Source organism: Pholis gunnellus (genome assembly GCF_910591455.1).
Source record: "Pholis gunnellus genome assembly, chromosome: 18".
Taxonomy (NCBI): domain Eukaryota; kingdom Metazoa; phylum Chordata; class Actinopteri; order Perciformes; family Pholidae; genus Pholis; species Pholis gunnellus.
In genome coordinates this window covers 17874508-17895926 of record NC_136545.1, presented here as the reverse complement: position 1 = coordinate 17895926, position 21419 = coordinate 17874508, and the positions used below count along the sequence as shown (strand labels likewise).

At 42.2% G+C, this 21419-nt stretch overlaps 2 protein-coding genes across 3 annotated transcripts in view; both read left to right on the top strand.

Moving 5' to 3' along the window:
- Positions 1-3072, top strand: part of erbin (erbb2 interacting protein) — a 46361-nt gene extending 43289 nt beyond the window's left edge. For both annotated transcript variants that reach the window (XM_079179009.1, XM_079179008.1), the window contains one exon: positions 112-3072. In XM_079179009.1, the coding sequence (XP_079035135.1) occupies positions 112-219 (108 nt within the window). In that variant the 3' untranslated portion in view covers positions 220-3072. The remainder of the gene's footprint in view (positions 1-111) is intronic.
- A 5515-nt stretch (positions 3073-8587) lies between these two features.
- arhgef28a (Rho guanine nucleotide exchange factor (GEF) 28a) overlaps positions 8588-21419 on the top strand; it is a 35735-nt gene continuing 22903 nt past the window's right edge. The window contains exons 1-8 of the mRNA XM_079178807.1: positions 8588-8629; positions 14019-14163; positions 14263-14634; positions 16958-17147; positions 17288-17477; positions 17843-17912; positions 19310-19350; positions 19513-19588. Of these exons, the coding sequence (XP_079034933.1) occupies positions 8597-8629; positions 14019-14163; positions 14263-14634; positions 16958-17147; positions 17288-17477; positions 17843-17912; positions 19310-19350; positions 19513-19588 (1117 nt within the window). The 5' untranslated portion in view covers positions 8588-8596. The remainder of the gene's footprint in view (positions 8630-14018; positions 14164-14262; positions 14635-16957; positions 17148-17287; positions 17478-17842; positions 17913-19309; positions 19351-19512; positions 19589-21419) is intronic.

The window sequence follows — 21419 nt, the reverse complement described above, 5'->3', positions numbered from 1 at the left end:
TGTACAAAGTATCACAAAGCTAAACATGTCAATGTTTTTTGTGATTAGTTAAATAAATGTTCATTGTGATTTGACTCCATATATTAACACAAATTCTGTCTCTTCTCCCAGGTGAATGGATATAGCTTTGTGAATATCGATCATCTGCATGCAGTGTCCCTCCTCAAGACGTTTCCAAACACTGTGGATATGATCATCATAAGAGAAGCGCAAGCATAGACTCAACTGAAACTGACCCCGAAAGCGGACGTACACCAGACGAACAGAGAAATTTATGTTGACTCTCATATTTTTATACGCAGAGGAGACTGACCTGTTGGGACTATTTATAGTAGAGATCTTCATAGCCTTGATTAAACGGGGAAAACCACTGAATGTAGTGGATTAAAGTGAGAAGGAGGCGAACCTCTGCAAGTACGAGTCCTCAAAAGGCCATCACTGTGGTATATATATTTTTATACAAAAGAAGCTGAAGATATGACCTGCTCTGATGCAAGTAATTACTGTGGTCTCTGTACAGATCATCTTTTATTTTGTCCAACACTCATAAATCTTTTATCATAAATAGGGTTTTATTTCTGCAGATCAACATGAATTGACCACTTGGGGACAGAATTCCCTCTCCTGTCATCTAATTTGCCTTTTTCTTTTTTTTTACTTCTAATTTGAGATGTTGAAACCATTTTCTGATCTGCCGTGCGATCTTATATGGAGGACAATGTTACGTGCTTTTTGTGTGGAGACGAATGTAGATCAAGGAGGTGTTTTGATTTAGATTTTCAAGGAGAGATTTTTTTATTTTTATTTCTCTTGCAAGATCGAAGAGTTGAGAAGAGGAGATCATCCACCCCTGCTTCCATAAACCTGTGAACACCCTCCAGCGCGCACGCTTCTGTCCCCAGTCCCCCCAAATGTCCTCACAGCGACTGCTCTGCATATCACCGAACCGGACCACTACCTGTTACCTGTGCTGTGTGGAAACAATCCTTCGTAATGTGAATGAATCACAGCTTGGAGAGAAATGCACTCTGCACGTGGATCATTTCACGAGGATGGAGAAAGGAAAGGAAATTCAAATATCTGGGGGAAATGGGAGAGGAGAAGGTGTAGCATGTGTTTGCTCAGCCTTAATCTGGTTTGGCCAGGCAGAAGATTTAGTTTTAAAGCTAAAGTTTAACGTTTTGCAAAATACGCTTGTATGCTTTCAGGCGGAGTTGAGAAGCCCGAGCAATGAGAGTGGTAGCTGTCGATCTACTACCTCCCAGAAAGTGAATGCGCGTGTTTTCCCAAAATGTCAGAACTATTCCTTTTTAAGCGGAGAAAGATTTGGCGGTTGTGCTAGTTAACCAAAGCAGGTTTGGAAATTGTGGACGGAAGGCAAAAGCAGGAGACAACTTAAGAAAGAACAGGTCAACGTTTCACTTCATGTTTCGGGCAGCCATTGGGGGGAAACGAGTGATTGCTTTGGTTTCAACATCTGTCAGTTTTATCTTTTACATGGGAGAAGACCACAGTTTGCCTTTTGTGTCTGTACAAATGTTTTATCATGCTTTTTACTCATCACCTTTGGAGAAGTTTCTCAGTCGTTTCTGTTTTGTTTTAGTCTTTGCTGTACGGAGAGTAGAGTCGGGAGAAACAAGTTGTCAAGTGCCATAGACCTTGAACTGTTTGAACAGGAACCCAAGCAATATCACAACCTTCTGAGGACATTTGCAGCATATAATGGCTTAAAAGCAATATTTAAAGCCTTTATTTTCATTCAAAAGACATCAGACAGCATTTTTTTAACACAATCTTCTAATAGTCACTGATGATTTTACATGATTTTTATATTGTGGAAAGAATCTTTTTTCTTGTGATGGAATAGCACAGGAAATATCTACGGCAGTGCTTAAACAAAACCAACAACAAAGATTTCTCTGCATTGTGTAAAAGTGAATGTTTGCGTCACTTTGCCCGAGAGCTTTTTACTGTTCGTTTGCTTAGATTACCATAACTCCTGATGTTCATTTTTGCAAAATAATCCAGTCGAAGCTGCATCTCAGAACATTCCTAATGTTTGTCAAAGAACTGTCAGAAGGAAAAATGTGTTTTTAAAGACAACGTTGTCACTTCAGATTCTCTCCTAATATTCATTCACTGGTAAATAACTCTTCAGTGAGACGTGTTTCCAAAAAAAAACATAAATGGAAATGATCCGATTCGCAAAGTAAGGGCCCCATAAATTCAAACAATGGATTTGTAACCACTGAATTATTTGTACAATATATAATTTTGTCCTAGTGTTTCAGAAAATGGCATTCCTCAACTTGTTTACAGTAGATTGTGTCATCTGCTGTCCCCATGTGTAATTACGATTGACCCATATTTTATTCTTGTGGCACTGTCTAACCAAAATAAAAACACTGTGAAAATTAACAAAATTAAAGTAGAAATAGTAGTACTGTTTTAAGTGAAGCTGTACCCTTAATTTTTAAAACTGAATCTAAAATTGGTACATTTTATTCACAGGCCAATGACATTAATAATGTGCATTTCCCAAATTGCTCACAGAAATTAGTATTTTACGCGGATGAATTGTTGTTTTTATTATTTGTATTAATTTTGTTGGTGAGTTCAGTTAACTTTCTGAGATTAGGGGGAAACGTTTCTGCGGTAACGGTCACTTTATATTCATGGCAACAAACGTGCAGTCGGACATCGTAGACAATCTATAGGGAGATAAAACATGTCGCTTTCTCTCCACTCATGTGGGTCGGTTTCTTATGCTCCGGTATTGATCTTATTTATTTAGCAGTCTTCTGTGGTTTTTAGACCTTACTAATCAAATTGTAAATACTCTTCAAAAAAAAATTGAGAAAATAATTAACGGCATTAGTGACTTGCGATTGTAAAACCAGCAATAAATTGCAATGCAGAGGCACTCGTTTTAATGTATAGCTAGTATTTCTAAGGTTGCTCTGGAAATGGCCACAGTGAGATGATGATTGATATGCATTTATCCAACATTCCAGATTTTGTACATAATTACCTGTTTCTGAAGTAACCTGTGGAAAATAAACTAATGCTCTTTAGCAAAAATCCTCTTGTCTTCATTTCATCCTCTGGGTTTCTCTTTTTTTTAAACCAGTGCAGCGAATGAAGAACACAGTTTATACTGTATGTGTATTACGGCTGCATTGTGTCCAGTATACGAGATGTATACAGTGGTTAAATGAGGGGAAAATAGGACTAACCTGAAGGATTACATGTGTTCTGATGTGTGGAAGTAGATACGGCTGTGCAGACATCCTGTTTATGGAACAGACTAGGATGGTAAAATGTCCTCCTGCTTGTTTCTTTAACCTGGTGTGCTGTGTTGTGTCATCATAGGACTGTTGAGGGCTTCTTACACTCTCCACACTGCAGGCGGAAGCATTGAGGTTCCTGTTAAATGTCTTCTTGTCTCTTGAATTTTGGCAAACTGAGACTGGACTGATGAGTGCTTTCTGACCAGAGCGGAGCATGAGATTAAATTGCCACCTATAGCTGATAAACCTTTTTTTTTTTTTTTAAAGCATGGCAGTATCTCTGGTGTATGGAAGCCCATTCCTGCCAGCAAAAAAAAAATACAAGAAAAAACCCCCCAGATGTTTCCAGTGGCTGTTTATTGAAGGTCGCCACCTCAGCCACATTGGTTTTATTCTTTACACTCCAGAGCTGCTTCTTGCTTAAAATTCTATTCAAGGGTGCGTTTGCTCAGTGCAATCCATGAGAAACATCAAGCAATTGAAGTATTTCATGTGTTGTAAAGCCCCGTTTAAAGAAGTCTTCAATGTACTCACAATCCATGTATATGTCACATGTAGGGTAACCTATGAAGAGCTGCTTCTATGACTGTTGTGTTAAAGTATCTCATCATTTCGACTTTCTATAGCAACTGGAAACATCTGGTCAGTGTTATGATTACAGATGGATGCACCAAAAGTGGTGTTGGATTTTTTATTTTTTTTGCTGGCGAATGGGCTTCCATAGATATCACTTTGCGACGTATTTCTAAGAACAAAGGATATTAATGATGCATGTGTTATCTGGAAAACCTCCACATGATGGCAGTATTGTAACTTCATTCACTTTTTCTTCTCTGATATATTTTTGCCAACAGATGGCACCACAGTCTCACTTGTATGTACTACAAGTATGACAGTGTTTTTTCTTCTTCCAAACACAATCCTCCCATCTCTCCCCAATGAAGCGAGACAACTGTGTGCGGGGCTGAAACTGTAACATTAACTCAGACTGCTGACTGTGTTGAACGTAAGACCGTATTGTTTTACAGCCGTGACCTCATTCCACCCGTTTAATCTGTTGCTCATTATCAGTCGGTGGGATAAGTCTGGGAGCAGGAAGGGTGGGAGAGTCTTCCTCTCGCTTCCTGTTACTGTCAAACGTCTGTGTGTGATCATAACATTCTGACATCATAATATTCTATCCAGTAGATATCATGCATTGTGAACACTGATATGAAACAGCGTCTCCCCCCTGAACCAAATGTATTTACACAATTGATGTGGTGATATATTAAGAGTTATGAAAATACTATAAGGTCACTAATGACTAATACTAATAATAATAATGCTTGCAACTGATGATTGCATAAAGTGAGCCTATATGTGATAATGGTAAATGCTAAAACAGTGAACATATCTATTTAAAGGTTGCATTTAGACATCTGCCACCATAAACTACTGGTCATACCAGATCAAGTAAGCCTGTAGCAGAAAAGCCCTGCATGTATTGAATTAATGGTGTCTTTTAATTGGTAAAGAATTGACTTCTTTATTCAAAAGCCTTATAGTCTGGTGTGATAATAGTTTGGAATCTTGGGTATTTTTTGTTCTACTGCTGCTCCCATTGTGACCATTTATAAAAAGAAAAAAACACGTCTTTTGAAAGTTCCTTAACTTTATGGAAGTGCAACACTAAATTGCTGGAATACCCCTTTAATAAACACATTACACCTGACACGAGCACATATTATTGTCTTGTCGTCCAGACAGGAAGCAGTGGCTGAATGTGTCTGTTTGCTGTGACCGCATAAATACACAGGAGATAATAATAACACACACTGATATAACAGTACCCATACACTTCTGAGATAGACTATATGTGTCATACATTAATACCTCAGACATTTCCTGAGTCAGAAATATCAAAATGTGGTGGTGGAAGAGGTACTTGGATATGTTTCTCATGGTGTAAAAATACTTACAAGTATAAGTCCTGCATTAACTTCTGCTTGAGTTAAAGTGCAGAAGTAAGATATTATCAACAAAATGGATTATCAAAAGTTGAGTATTAAGCAGAATCATCTCTCTCAGACTGTTTTATTATTATGTATGAAGGACTATTGTATTATTATTATTGGTGCATTAATGTATTAGCAGCATAGGTGCTACTGTATGTCCATAAAGCTGTAAAATACATGTAACGGAGTACAACATTTCCTGCGAAAATGTATAAAGTAGTATGAAAGTAAAGTACAAGTGCCTCAAGTACAATACTTGAGTAAATGTACTTTCTACCAATGAAACAGTTGTTTCTTCTTTGTTTACAAGCAGAGACACCATACAGCACCAGTGCAGCCTACAAAAATTGCAGCAAGCTTACATGTAAATATCATATAAAGCCTGTAATATCACTATAGACTCATTACATACAGGTGACATTAAACGTATTGGGATAATATGAACATATAACTTATTCATGTTTCTGCTTCGGTCCTGCAGCCCGGTGTGTGTGTGTGAGGGGGCGGGACCAGACGAGGAGCCAGCCAGGCTGCAGAGTGGAGAAACAACTCAGCGACACCTGCAAACAAACTAATAACCGACTTTCACTCCCGCAACGCACAGAGCGGATGAAGCGGAGGCGCACATTAATGCGGAATACGTTTGCGAACAAAAGGTGTTTATTAACCGGAGAAGCAAGCAACGGGATAAAAAAAAAGTTAATTTAAAGACTTCAAGTCGTGCGATTTGAGTCGAAATCGGACCGAGAGCTGAGAGACGACTGCAGGTAATGGCAAGCCGATTCATCTTTAGTTGAACAACTTCTGCTTGAAATATATTTTTATGAAACAAAACAGAAACTGTTGCTCTGACATTATCGGGATGATTATACTTTGTTTGGGGCAGCTGTCGTTTTATTTATTTCCAGACGGTCAAATGCTGGTGCGTTCAAAGGTAAAAAGAAAAAGACGTGGCGACTTTGACTGCCTGCACTCAGAGCCTGATGTTGCAGAATCTGTCATTTGTCCCTTGTTGTGGTCTTGCACTGATGCATTTACTGACTGTGTGCCACTGCGGGAGTTTCACTTCCCGGTGAAAGCAGTAGAGGTCATGTATTGTTCCCGGAGGATAGGTTTGAGTGCTGATAATGTGGATTAGTAGTTTTCACTTCTTTGTGTGAGAGTTTATCAGTGGCTTAGCATTGAGGTTGTTTTCCATTATTTCTTATTATAGGGTTGCAGAAAAAGTAGTTTATTGTTCACACTGATTGAGTGAGATACAATCCTTATCTTAAAGGTGGTTTCATCACCAGTAGGTTTTACACACCTTTTCATCACATGAAACCACAATGGCACTGCTGAGTGAGTATGATGCCTATTGTGTCATAGTGTGTTGGTGGATTCCATGTAAGCCGAGCACAAAATGATAAAGCAACGTAGCAATTTAAAGTGTAGTTACCAGAGGAGCTGAACAGCAGAAGCACACCATCTTCATACGGCCTGTAACTGATTGCATGTGAGAGGAATTACATTATTCAATCATGCGTCCCCTGAAAAAAAAATGTCAAGGACAACAGGATCAACTTGCTCGCGTTTGAACATATTTGCATCACATATAAAGATGTCAGAATGAGTTTGCCCAGATGCTTTGTGGCAGCGTTCGCTCTCTTGTTATGTGTAATCTCTTTTCTCACGCTCTGTTCTGGAGTGCGTGGCCACCAGCCAGGTCAGGTTTCTTATTCACATTGAACATGTCGGGGGCTGGAGTCACCCCGAGGCCGATGGCTGACACAAATTCTGTGCAGACTAGAACAACTGGACATCTAAATTTGAGACACACACACACACACACACACACACACACACACACACACACACACACACACACACACACACACACACACGCACAAGCACTGTGTCTTATTTTGGTTACCTGATCACATTATGGTTGTTATTGAACCCAAGAAGTTCAAATCAAGTTGATCCTTTTTAGATGTGTGGATTCAGATCATGTCTTTAAACCTTACATAAACACAGAATATACCAGAATATTCACCTGTGTTGACGTTATGGGGCGCAACCTGCCGACCCGGGACAATGTTTATTCAACAATATGACACGCAAACCTTCTCTAGTTCCACGTTACAATTGTGAAGCTCCATTGAGGTGAGTAGGATGAACAAACAGGAGATAGCCGCCCAGGCCTTTGGCGTTGCACTTCTATTGATAAGGTGTCCTTTGGACACCATATTGCAGTGATAGTGATATCATTGTTAGATAAACCCTGTGTCTCACAGTATAATGTGACTTGACCTGTTGTTAAGACACTGGATCCTGTTCTTGATGTTGCTCTGCTCTGTCATTTCATTTACACTTTTATTGTCATAAAATAACATAAAGTAATCTTGGGTTTAACATAGATTCAGAGGATAGTGCTTCCTGACATTATTTTATTATAATTCTTTTTAATGAACTGACTTTACATACATATAATCCTTCATTTTAATTTATGGAATTAGGGGTTGTATTGAGAGTATTGGGATTAGATCTGAAATGACTAGTTGATTAACTGATATGGTGACTTAAAGTACTTCTCTTATTCCAGCTTTTCCAGTGTGAGGATGTCATGCTTTTCTCTGTTTGATATGGCTGTAAATGTAATATATATTTGGATTATGGACGGTTGGTCAGATGATGCAACACATTTCAAGAGCATCATGCTGGGCTATGAGACCTTATTTGGACCTGAAAGAGGAGAGAACATTATTTTGCAGAAATGATGCAACGTACAGTGTGCAAAAAAACCAAAACTGTTGTGTCTTTGTCTGAGTGGCACCAGCTCATGCAAATGAGTGTCTAGGCAAAGTGCAGCCTGCAGAGCTGACACCACTGTGCAGCTTGGAAGTCATGCACTATTCACAGCTGAGAGGGAAGTCACAGCGGATCCGGTGTGTGCTGATGATACGGTTACCCTGCTGTGTCCTGCCTGAAGAGTCGGGACACTGTACCGTAGTTATAGTAGCTTCTTCTGTACAGGTTATCTTAGTCACGTAAAGGCTGCGAGCACAGCATCATAAAGTAGGAGTGTTCACATCGCTCACCAGAAAATGACCTCACGTGTGTTTACTCTTTATAGTTCTCAATCATCACTTGAGCATCTCAATTTCTTCCTCTTGTTTCTGCCTATCGGAAACAAAACAAAAACTTTATTCAACATTTTTTTTAAAACAATTTCTATAGTGATAGATAAGCAGTTTGGGTTGTTATTATCCTGACATTGTAGTATAACATGACTATTTCCTCCCTAGGCATCTGGTGGATGGAGAGACGATGGAGGTGAACAGAAGAGAGGTGCCTCTATATGTAAGTGCCGAAATGTTTTGCTCCATGTCGATAAGTGTGTGATGTGTTGGTGGTCTCGTAGAGGGGTCTTATTGGGTGTGTGGTTGGGTGAATACATGAACTCTGTGGCCGGATTCCGTGTTTCCTCAGCGGAATTAGAGCACTCTAGTCTTTCCCTCCTGCCGTCCCTTTGCTCTCCCTCAGTCCCGACTCTCCCTCATGCGCGGCGGTTGACTGGCGAGCCTTGTGTCGCACTTGAAACCCAAGCCAGGAGGGTTTCAGTCCCCGGGGAGAGCCAGGCCTTACACAGACCTGCTCACCAAATGGCAAGCCTCTGAAAGCATGGCTTCCACCGAACACCGACCAGTTTTTAAATTAAATAAATACACATATTACGTTAGGGAGCATGCTAGAGTGCAGGTGTGTTTGACTTATTGTTTTTTTGTCTTTGACATAGTAGAGCTCAGTTTCTCTGTGCTACTTTAACTTCTTCCATCTGTCTTCCTTTTCCCGGTCAATCCTCCATATCCGCCATCTCTCTCGCTCTCTCTCTCTCTCTCTCACTCACTCTCTCTCTCTCTCGCCCTTATTCTCCAGTGTGTGAGGAAGCCTGGGTGGGCCAGTCACTGAAGCGTTGCCAGATTTCTGGTAAGCAGAGTGTCTGCTTGTTTTGCTGTGTCACCAGTTTTAGAGCGGTGGGGGAATCTTTGCCCCCGCTCTCTCGTAGAGGCTGATTGAGGACCCGTCTGAAACCCCGGGCATGTGAATCATTACGGGCTCTACCGCTTTCACATGCACCTCTCCATTAAGAGGAAGTGGCGTCTCCACCCTCGAAGGTCACAGCTCAACAGGAGCAAACTCTCGCTGCCGAATGAGATCCAGATCTCAATGCCAGGCTTTGTGTCGGGCCTAGCCGCAGCACACTGCTGTGCTGTAAAGGCTGTTATTGTAACAGCCTTTAGTAATGTGTTATGGTGCACCTTCCACACATACAACACAGTGTCCGTAGCAGATACTCTTCGTGCCAGATCAATGGATAAATGGTTGCATTGAGTTGCAGGCAGAAAGTGTGGCATTTCCTGTGTTCGAGGAGGTTTTATTGAGCTCCAGTACAGGACAAAGTGATTTTGTTTGTCCATGTGCGTGTGTGTGGGTTAAATTGATCTCCTTCCTAGAAGACTGTGTTCTCGTGTTGCTGAAATGTGAGAAGTAGCAAACAACACATATGCGTCTCAATTTTTAGCCAAACTCAAGTACGCTGTACTTTGATATTGTGTTATGAGAGTAGATGTTGTCTTCAATTTTGGACATCGTAAAATAGCATAAGTCCAGGTTTTAAAGGCTGCATTACAGTGATGTAATTTTCCCTGCTGTTATTATTTGCCTTTACCCACTACATCATTATATCCACATAATGAGTATTTATCAACGGTCAACACAACAAACTAATTGATCACCATGAAATGTTGCAAGGGCATTCATGATCCCCAGAGGATGAGTCCTCCTGATATTGCCAGCGCCACCACAAGGTTGACCGTTCCGGTTATGAGTGAAATACCTAAAGAACTATTGGATGGCTCGACATGACGTTTTGGACAAACATTCATGGTCTCTTGAGCATCTTATCTACCTTAGAATTCTAGCACACTTAACAAAATATATATCGTCATGTCTTTTGTAATAATATCAGTCAGTAGTAATCAATATTACAACTGCTAAGCATCACCATGTTGGCGGTTGTCATGAGCATGTTAGCATGTTAACGTTAGCATTCTGCTGTCTCTGAATTCGGTCTCACAGAGCAGCTAGCAGGCTGCAGAAACGTCTTTATAGCAGCTATTAACTCAACACAGCACGGCTGCATGTTAACAAATGGACATAGATTAGCTGCATCCTTGTCGTACCGTGTTTGTTCAGTTGCCCGTATGGTTTGATACAGAAAGTTATCGCAGTGCTCTTTGAACACAGGTTTCCCTGTGTTATGGTTTATGATTTTGTTTCCCGTTAAGTGCTGTGGGGATTGTGTTTGCCAGTCGTTTATTGACGATAAGCCAGTCAATCGCAAAGGAAGAAAGAAAAAGCTCTTTCTCCTTAACAAAAAGCTTTATATGTGCTCTTATTATGGCGGTTTTCTCAATTACTGCAGACCAAAAATAGTCTTAAGCATTTTTTAATTACGAAATCCGGGTGCTTCTTGGTATTGTTATGTAACAAGGAGTCCATACTTGGTAGCCCCGTTCTGTGAAAGGAAATGTTTGCAGCACCACGCCAGCTTTACTGACAGCATTTTCTGACATGTAGACTAGTTATTAGTATCTCATTTGCACAGCAGATTAAATCAGAGGTATGTGTCTCAGCTGAGTATGAGAAAAAGGCCTGCAGTACAGTTCTAGCTGTCACCCTCAAGACCCCAATGAGATTCTGGTCCACTGACTTCCTTTTAACTCAGATGTCTACATGTCACTGCGGCACTTGCAAAGCCAAACCATTAAGTTATTATAATTTATAGCGACTGTGTGAGGATTTCAGCACACTTCATTTTTCTTCTTAATGAGACAACATGTCATTTGTGTTGGTTACCTTTTAACTGAAATACTACATTGTGAAGAATTGTTGATGTTCAGAGCAAAAACAGAAAAAGCGACTCTGTTCCCGCTGACGTCAGGCTGTCTTCTCACTCGGGGAACAGGGAACTGTTATTGGAGCTGTTTTTGTTGTTGCAGTGGCAGCGATGCTGCTCCCCTGACGTCACCTACGTGTTGCACTCAGGAGATCATAGCAAAGAGCTCTAAAGCTGATGACTGCTGGTTTCCTGGAGACCACAGGCAGCATGATCTGATGTTGTTTTTCCCCACTGAATGGACATCAACATGGGGAGATTATACAACCATGTCACTGGTGTAACCTTGGTGTTGGTGTTCTAATAATAACAAATATGAATATGCACCAGTCTTACAATCTCCCCGTGTCGTTGTCCATATTGAGGTAATCTATCAGAGCGCATTTGCCTTTTAGAGTTGTATCAAGCTCCTTTTGCATATGCGATAGACCTCATGTTCCATAATCAACACATTATGCCTGACCTGAGAACTGCCCATAAAGGAGGCATGAGGTAAAACCACAAGGTGTTGAATATTTCATTGTTACTGGATCAGGTTGTGTCATGATAAAGCCCGGGAGAACAGGCCATAGATCACATCAGTCTGGGGTCTTATCACCAGCCAAACATCCTCGTTCCTCTTCTCCCCCCTCAAGGCACAGGAGATACAGTTAGGATCAAGCTAATTCTGTCTGATCAAATTCTGCTCGTGTGAACCAATATTATCCGAGGCTGCTGCAGGTTGTTGGGACGATAAAGTGGGAACTACAGCCTCCTTTGGAGGAGTGAAAACAAAATCAAAAGATAAGCGTTCACATGTGTTTCTGTGTCTTTCATATATAATAATGATACTTGCAGCTGGAGGACAATTTCCCAAAAATAAAAAAAGTAAAGATAGAGAATGGATAAATCTCTTTGTTGTCATTATGATGTATCAGAATAGTCCTCGTCAAGTGACATTAAATAGGACGAATTCGTGTGAGAATGACCTTTGCAAAAGTTTAATAAAAATGTTTGGCAACCTTGAAAGAAAATTAATGAAATTGTACTTTAAAAATGTATAAATTGCAAAATAACCGGAGATGCCGTGGGTCTAGCTAGCCTGGTGAGAAATCAGGACGGCTGCACAAACCACCGGCCGACATCTTATCTTTTTGTAAGGTGGAAAAACAATCAACGATAACGTTACCAGCGCTAAGTGGTGCTACAGCTAACCACTTAGTGCACACGGCAAGCTGAGAAACTGCAGCCTGAGTCAGACCTCTATTATCAGTCCGAGCCAACAGCCGGCTCACACAAGAGGTGAGCTCCATTCCTACCTCTGAAACACTATTGACTGGACTCAGATAGCAACTCTGGAAAGCCCCAACAGTTTCGGGGCAAAACAAATACAAGGGACACTGATATCAGTTTCAAGGCTCAGTCAAAATTGTACCAACTCTATAAGTGGTTGGTTAGCCAGGTTCACATCACGAGCCTTATGGGGATTATGTAGATACATCTTCCACCTGTAATACCTTTTAAGGAAATGCCTTTTGACAATAACATAATTATGTAGAACTTTATCTGTGTCCTGTTTCAGGCAGCTCACTATCTAGTTTAAGACCAAATACTTGTAAAACTAATGATATTCCCATCAGCCTCAGCTGTACTTTGTGTTGTGCTGATTAGCAGATGATAGCATATCAACACACCAAACCATATAGTGAACATTATTCCTGTTAAACATCAGCCAATGAGCATTGTCTTTGTGAGTATTTTAGTATGCTGACGTTAGCGTTTAGCTCAAAACAAGTGCCTAAGTGAAGCCTCACAGACTCTTGATTTTAATTTGATTTAATCCAAACACAATCTAAGATGTAATGTCAATGCTTCGGTCCCCTGCTTTTAGCTGCTCTCCCTTTTAAAAATATTGTAAGATAAGACTCAGACTCAGTGGTGCGTCAAGCTGATGGAGGCCCCTAAAAATACATTTCAACATGATGGATACCTTACTAACAATAAGGATGTATAGAGGATGACCCCATAAATCCCAAGATAAAACCCCAAACTGAGCACAAGAAAACAGAAGATAAGGATATTGCACAAGCATGGAACTTAAAGTATGCCATCCCTCCTCAAACTTGAACGATCCACTCTGAGCTCACCCTCTTCAGAAGGTCAGTCTCTGGAGGAAATAATAACATTGAGTAGGTGAAGTAAATCTTGTGGTTTCCATGTTTGGTAATCTGTGTTTATAGAGGACACAAAACATTTACTTTGCAGCAGGGATGGGACGATATAGGATTTTATCGCAATAAAAACACTCACAGTAAGTTTGGGGGGAATCGCGAGCATCAGCACATGAAAAGCCTGATGTTGTTGTTGGTCTGCGTCGCTCTTCTACTCAAGGAAGTCTTTCTGATGTCTTCAGTGAATACATGAAGGAGAAGAGTTGTGGGTGTCTCCGGGGTGATGCAGGTCAAAGCAGAGTTCAGATGAGGGCATTAAAAAAAAAACCCAGGTCACTGATGTAACAGAAATAATGAATCCCATTATGAGGATGGATCATGAAGTAGACGCTCAGTGGGGTGCAGCTCACTCCCATCGTGAGATTATCACTCTCTATGTCTTCCTTTTTCCCTTGTTGCCCCATTCTACTCCTTCCATCCAGCACTATGTGAACATTGCAATTTGTGATACTGACTACTGGTAATCAGAACACGTCAGCGGGGTGATAAGAAAAGACATTTCCCTTCTACAGTATTACGAGTCTTATACGTCGGTTGTTGTGAAAAGGCAATTAAATGGATTTTCTCTTTCTCATCTCAGGGACAGGTGGAGGCCCATGTCAGGTTACAAGCCGACGCTCCGGAAGACGCTGAGTTTTATGTTGTTCTACAAGGTTCTGACCTCACACATGTGACTGCAGCAAAAAGAGGAGATGATGGGCTGACCCTTTGCTTCACAGTTCCTGGTATGTCCTTCAGTCAGCCTCTTAAAACCACTTCCCGTTTCTCTCTTTGCCTGTCATTGTCTCACTCCCTGCTGTCATGATTTCCTTCTTCTCCCTCAGGTCATGCCCGTGTGGAAGTTGCCTCTGTCACATCCTACTTTTACGCAGAGGGCCAAGTCAAGCCATGCGAGGGTGAAACATCTCTTGAATACCTCAGGGACGTTGCCCAGGAGGCGGCAGAGTACCTGAGCGCAAACAGGGACCAGCTTGGCCCCCAGAGCTACCTAGAGGTCCTGAAGAGGTTTTCCACGTGGCCGCAGGCAGCCGACGAGGAGCTCTCCGCTGCGGGTTTAGACGAGGAGGATGTGCGGCTCAGCCGAAGTTCAGGTGATGAAGCTGGCCTCAGGCAGCTGGATGAGAAGATCACACAAGCTATGGCCAACATGGATTACCCTCAGCAGTGGAAAAACACCGACAGTCAGCCGAGAGAAGGTAATGAAATGGGAAGTGGGATCACACGCTGCCAACTTGTAGGCTTTTATTTGGGTCTGCATATTGTGAATCATTTAAACTTCAAAAACAAACCAGTCTAATCAAAAACAAAGCATATGCAGGAGGTCTATATCTGTGTGGATTCATTTTTCTCTCTTAGAAAAGATTTAAGGATTTTTAGCCACAAGCCGTCGAGGCCTCATCCACTCACCTCCTCGTCAGTGCTCCGCCACTTCCTGGATCATTTACAGGGGTCAAATATCAGGGATTCCCCTGAGTGTCCTCATATCTGAGGACTCTCAACTGTTCAACTCCCAAATTACTTTGTTTGTGCTGTTGTTGCTGTAATGCACATCCTGGAGATGTTGCTACGGGCCGGTTCACCCGAGTTCAGAAACACATGTTTTGAGACTTAACGCTAACAGGGTTTTGGAACAGGGTTTGAGAAAAGAGCTAAGTGATCATACTGAGGCGTTTGAGCATTATTTAATATTTGTTTATTTGTCATTTTCATCATCAAATTCTTCAAACTTGGCAAATATTAGACTGTATTTCTTCTTTATACAACTTTGTTGAACACACACTATTAGTCCTTCAGGTTAATATCATTGCGGCGGTGTTCTCGTGTTCAGTAGGTTTGAAACATAAGATCTGACTGTACAACCCAAGTCCTCCATCACATGATGTGCAGGACCAGCCAGCCGGGCAGAGGCCGGTGTGCTCCAAAGACGGAGCAATTACTGCCATTATTCCTCTTCAGCCAGATTAGAGTTGTCTCGCAGACCTCTGCGTCTATTAAATCAACTCCACCACAATCCACCTCTGCACTGCACCCCCCACTCCTTTGCACCGCAGCTGTGTCTGAGTTGTTTCTGGCGTCTGGCCTCAGATTTTCTTGATTCATGATGTTTCATTATTTCAAAGCAGTGAAATCTCGCCTCATTTTTTTTTTTTTAGGAAATGAGGGCGAAACACTCAGCAGGCCAAAGTAATATATTATATATTGCACATGGGTGCATTTTAAGGATTACATAGCCCATTATGGAAAAGTATATAGCTGGCTATTTTGAAAATCCAGATAGTTTCTTTTAGTATGGGGAGAAAAAGGAAATGATATCCCTCAATAAATGTCCTCTGTTGAATGCTGCATACAGCCTCAGAGTGTCCTAGACTGCAGTATAGTATATGTACATGGCTTGCTTGGAAAAAAGCAAATGTCCATGCAAAACACAGGCGAGGTGCAAATGCAAAGTAGCTGTTGCTCCCAAGTCCCTCGGCGCACTATTTACTGGCCTATTTGACAATGACATTCTTGTTTGTTGAACTTTGCACGAAGAGCATGTTCAGTATTCACTCCTCTCAGTCTGAAACTGGGTCACAATTAACGGCGCCATTGTGGAGGTGACGGAGGGTTTCAGTTCATCACAAGGGCTCCAGCAGCAAATTGGAGGGGAAAAGAGGAAATAAGAGTTGAATTCTCCTGCACATTGTTCCTGGGTAGGAGAGACAGCGCCATGGCAACCTTCAGCTCTCACCCACACTTAAAAGGAAGATGAAGTGCCTCTGGTCCTCTCTACAAACAGTGCTTACAAAACAACAAGGGTGTACATGGAGGATTTGTGCTGAGCAAGGGATTGGCAGACATGTGCCAAGCTGTTGCCACCATGTGCTTGCCGCGTGATATTAACCTAGTTAGTGCATCAGGATTGTTCATACATTATACCCTTATACTTTGTGTGTTTACACTGCATGATACTCCACCCTACACGGGGCAAAGGGCAGCAACCGCCTCACAGCAGGTGTTGGTGAAACATCCAGTTTTTCTCGGTAATAACGTTACTGATATACTGCTCACCTTGCGTAACCCAGAGTTCTTCATTCCTTCAGTTATTACTGCCATACCTTCCGTATATGCCGCAGATGTTCTGTACGTCCGCACAGGGTTGAGAGAGCAATGTGCAAGATACCACACCTTGATAAGGCTGGAGGAAAAGTATACTTTACATAAGTTAAGTATAGCGTAGCCTGAGCGATACTGGAGTTCTGCAGCTGATGCAGATTATGTTACATTGCCTCTTTCTCCCCTCATGCACTGTTTAGCTGTAAAATGAGAAGGGTTGTGACCCGGCCGCCATGTTTGAAAAAACAGTCAAGCCAAAGTGAGCAAACTGATGATGATGTACTACTGTTCGGATATAGTGACAGTTTGAGCAAAGTTATTTTTTATTCTAGTTACTAACTGTAGCTTTAATTTCAGAATAAAACGGCATTGTACATGATGTGTCTGCCTGCATATCATCCCCTCCTCTGTCTCTTTCTTTAGCTACTGAGCTCCAGCCCAAAGAAACCCTCCTTCACCTTGCAGTGCGCCTGGGTTTGGTCCATCTCTCGCGCTTCTTGATCCACCAACCAAGAGGTCAAAGGGCGTTGACCTCACCCAATCAGGAGGGAGACACACCCCTCCAGTTGGCTCAGAAGGACGGACAGCACGCCATGTTTAGGGTGCTGGCAGCGTAAGGCTATGATTTTATCTGTTGTCTTATTTTTGACACATGAGGACTAATGAGAGACTTCTGATAAGGCTGATTCATAAGGGAGGCTCCTTTCTGTTCTAATAACCTCACATCCTATAATCCTTCTTTGTCCTCCTCAGTCCTCCAGGTCCAGCAGTGGGCCCTGTTCCAGGTGTGTGGTGTGTGTGGTCCGACAGCTCCTGCATGCTGAGGTTTTGTCCCGGGACGGACTCCCTGACCCTGACTGTGCAGCAGGCGCCCGGCCGCTGCCCTCAGGACAGTGTTGGGATCCTCCGAGACAGACTGGGAGACGACAGCATCCTCAAACTGGTGAGAACGAACCAGCGTAAACGCCTTTATCAAATCCTTATTGTAATCCCATAAACTACATCAAATAGTGCAGTCATCGCTGATAAATATTCCCAAGCGGCTCTGTGCATGATGTAACGTGCTGTCGCTGTCGAGATAAGGCCATTTGCACAGGTTTTGTTCCGACTTGTTTAAACAAAAAGCCCTCGACTCCCACACCCTTTAATTTGCAATCAGACATTTTGACAAGAGTTGAGCAAGTAACGGCGAAGGGTTTGACCATAAACTGTACAATAGCATAATCTTTTGCTTTTAGCTAGCATTTGGTGATTTCTTTGTGTATTTACAGTGTGAATGTGTTCACATAAGATCTGTTTTTGTTTCAGATCAATGTGCTCAAAGCTGATACTGAGGTCGACGAGAGAGGCAAAGAGGAATTCTTCCCTAGTGATGAAGGTAAGGTGACTTTTTAAACTCTGTGCTGTATGAAGTATTGAGTTCCTGTTTGCGGTGGCCATTTAGTGCTCTTCAGACTTACTTCATCTGATAATGAGGTTTGGTTATCAGCTTTTTTTACCATGATCCAGCTGCAATAGAAAGTAGTTAAGTGCAATCAAGAATTTCAGACTTTAGACAAAAGGGTCATATTGAATCGGTGCCCAATGACACTAATTGTAAGCAAGTGTCTGTTTACCCACGGTAGTTGTAGCTGAGACAGGTGGAATCAATCCGGACACCTGTGTTGTCTGTGGTTTCCCTCATGTGCAACGCGTTAGCAGTCACATGGATGTACCAGCTGCGTAACATGTGCTCCGAAAAAAACAAACGTCACACTCAGAAGCACACATACGCAGTGACATAAGGCTCACAGATGTAGTTGTGTCTTGCGCTGAAATCATCAGTTGATATGTTAAATGACAGAAAACTAGCTTGGATAACCAATTAATATTCAAATTGGTTCATGAAGCAGCTCTTAAATGCAGATTTAAATAAAATATGTTTGGATTTTGGATTGTTATTTTTTCTTGGGCTCTGGGAAATTGTGATGGCCATTTTTTTTAAAACTTTTTTCTTCTTTCTATGGAGACTAAATGTTAAAATGACTCATCCAAAAATAATGATGAACAGATTTCTCAACGGTGAAGTGTAATCATTGGTTTTGCACAAACAGCTCTTATATGCTGCCTGTCTGTGTGCAGCGGTGGAACATGAACCACCACAGAATCAGTTGAGCAAACATTTGTATGGTCAGACATCCATCACTTCCAACCGAAAAAGAGACTAAGAAAACACTTCCAACGGACACCATAACGGCACACGCTTTCCTTTGCACGCGTGTGTTTGTTCTTCCTCAGACAGTACAAGGAAACCTTAGGGGGCAGATCGTTTTTTTTCTCTCCTTTGGTAACCACACACACACACAGAGGCAGACCGTTCCAGATCTCCCATGCTAACACTGCCTCTTTTATTTGTATGTCTGTCTCACACACATACATCGGGTAGCTCTCACTTAACCTGTGGCCAACTGTCTTTTGTAACCATAGCAGATTTCAGTATTGACTCATAAAGGGAAGAAGGAAGTGTACCTCAGTATTGACCTTAACCCTGTCCCGACTTCAGCAGCCGTCCATTAATCCTCTCGAAATAACAACCCCACAGCGGGGAGTATGTGCTCTTCCCCTGGACCTGCTGCTTCGCACGAGCACAACGACTCATTGGCAGTCTTCAATTCCTCGATAGTGGAGTCACTTACAGAGGACCTGATGTCGTGCCGTCCACGCGGCGCTTCTTGGGGGGAGAAGTGTTAGTGTGTCATGCGTCAACTTCTGGCTAAATATTTTTATTTTACACAGGCTCCGAGCTCCGAGTGGAAGAGCAAGCGCTGGTGGACAACGTGAGTATACATACAGATATACGTGTGCGTCTGTGGAACAGAGTGCGTTGTTGTGTGCTGTGAATGTTTACAGGAGTTTGTTGCACGCAACTGTGATTTTGATCTGTGTTGTTTTTAAGGAAAAACAACTTGAATGTTCCCAAAATGTTTGTTTGTTTGAAGGTATTTGAAGAACAGCTTGTTCTTTCTTTGGATGATGACTACGACGATGAAGAAGAATACCCATCCTCATTATCTGGTAATTCTTCTTTTCTCTTCTCATTTCTTCTCTTCTTTCTTCTGTTCTCCTCTGTTCTCCTCGTCTCTCGTCTTCTCTTCTCTCTCGATTTATCTACCTCAAAGATTTGGCAAACACAAGAGCAACTTATCCGATCCAAAATGCTGTTTCCATTTTAATATCATGGAAATAATACTCGGGCATCTGGTTTCAATTCCTGAATAGTTAGAGTTATATCCAGAAGACTTGATGTTGTGCTACTACTGCTTTTCCTGTGTGCTAGTATTTCATGCATCAACCTCTGTTTAAATATTTTTGTTTTGCACAGGCATGAGCAAGGAGCTTAATGTGGCCTAAATAATGAATGGGTAATTCATAAAAAAAAAAACACAAATACATATTTGTGGCTGTGCTGAACAACAGGGTGTGGGAACAACTCATAATTAGCTGGTTGAGAAGCCCCCGACTGGAAGCCTTTCTCTTGTGGCGCTGGCACAATATGCAGAGCCACATCATAGGAAATCAATACGCTAACTGCTTCACAGGCAGACAGGGATTCACTTCTGTCTAAGGTTGATGAGCAGCTTCCTTTTGATTAAACGGATGCATTATCCTCCTGGAGTCTGGCTTCGGGCGGTGCGGGTTGGGTCTCTTTACCCGCTGGCTTCCCCAATGACTCAGTCCAGGAATCTGCCCTGTCACTGGGACAAAGGCAGGAATGGGGTCAGGCGTGTCCCACTCAAACTCTGCCCCCCCCCCCCCCCCCCCCCCCCCCCCCCCCCCCCCCCCCCCACCCAGCCTTGCCGCCTTGCCATCCCCTCCCCCTCCCCTGGATCAGACAGTGGAGCTCTGTACAGTACTTGAATTAACGAGCTCAGATGTCGTAGGTTTACAAAAGCTGACATTTTAGGCGAGCCCCGTGCATTAACCTTGCATTCTCTTTAAACACGCGCGCGTGCACACCGGGGTTGTATAAGCCGAGCTGGCGCAAAACACTCACTGGCTTGTAAAAACTTTTGAGGAGGATGCTCAAAATGTTTCAGGTGTTGCCACGGTTACCGTGAATGCTAATTTCCTGTGTGTCGCCCGTGGAAGAATGAAGAGTCTGTAGTGAACGCTAGAGAGACTGCTGAATGGAGCCCATAAACTCTGTGGCCATAAACTGAAGTGTGTGTGAGAGTGTGTGTGTGTGATAAGGTGAAGTAGTGATGAGTGACAACGTAGGGGCATTGATCCCAATGTTTCAACCTTAAGCAGGACTGCAGATTGTTTTCTATTGCACAAGTCATCGAGGTCGCTGTGGTGCAAAGTTGTCATCCAGAGTTATTGTTTTTTTTCTGTTGAAATGATTTCAAGGGTTTCTCTGGTTTATTGTTGGAGCTAGTCGGTGTGACAATTAGCCAACTGCTCCTTCAATCTGTCATCACGCTTTAAATTAGGATTAAGGTGTTTGTGTCCTTGTGGAAAGCTTTATACACACTGACAGTTGGATTTGAGCAAATAGACAGACCGAGGAAAAACAAGATAAATACAATGAATTGACATAACGGGTCTGCCTTGTATGTTTGAGCTCCATGCTAATGTCTTCACTGTGTGAGAGCAGCAGAGAGGAAATGCCTCAGTGATGCCCAGGATTTCCCTTACATTAGTGCAGGCATGGCTGGTCCAGACATCAAAGTCTGAGTGGAAAGTGCTCAGCAAGAGAGCTATGAAAATGTCTTTCCATCGGAGAGAGGCTATTTTCCACATTGTTATCATAGAAACACCATCCACCAGTGGCACATATAGCTGTGCGTATACTGTACACACGTACTTTACTCAGGCACGGTCCTTGAATAAATATTTGCTTTAA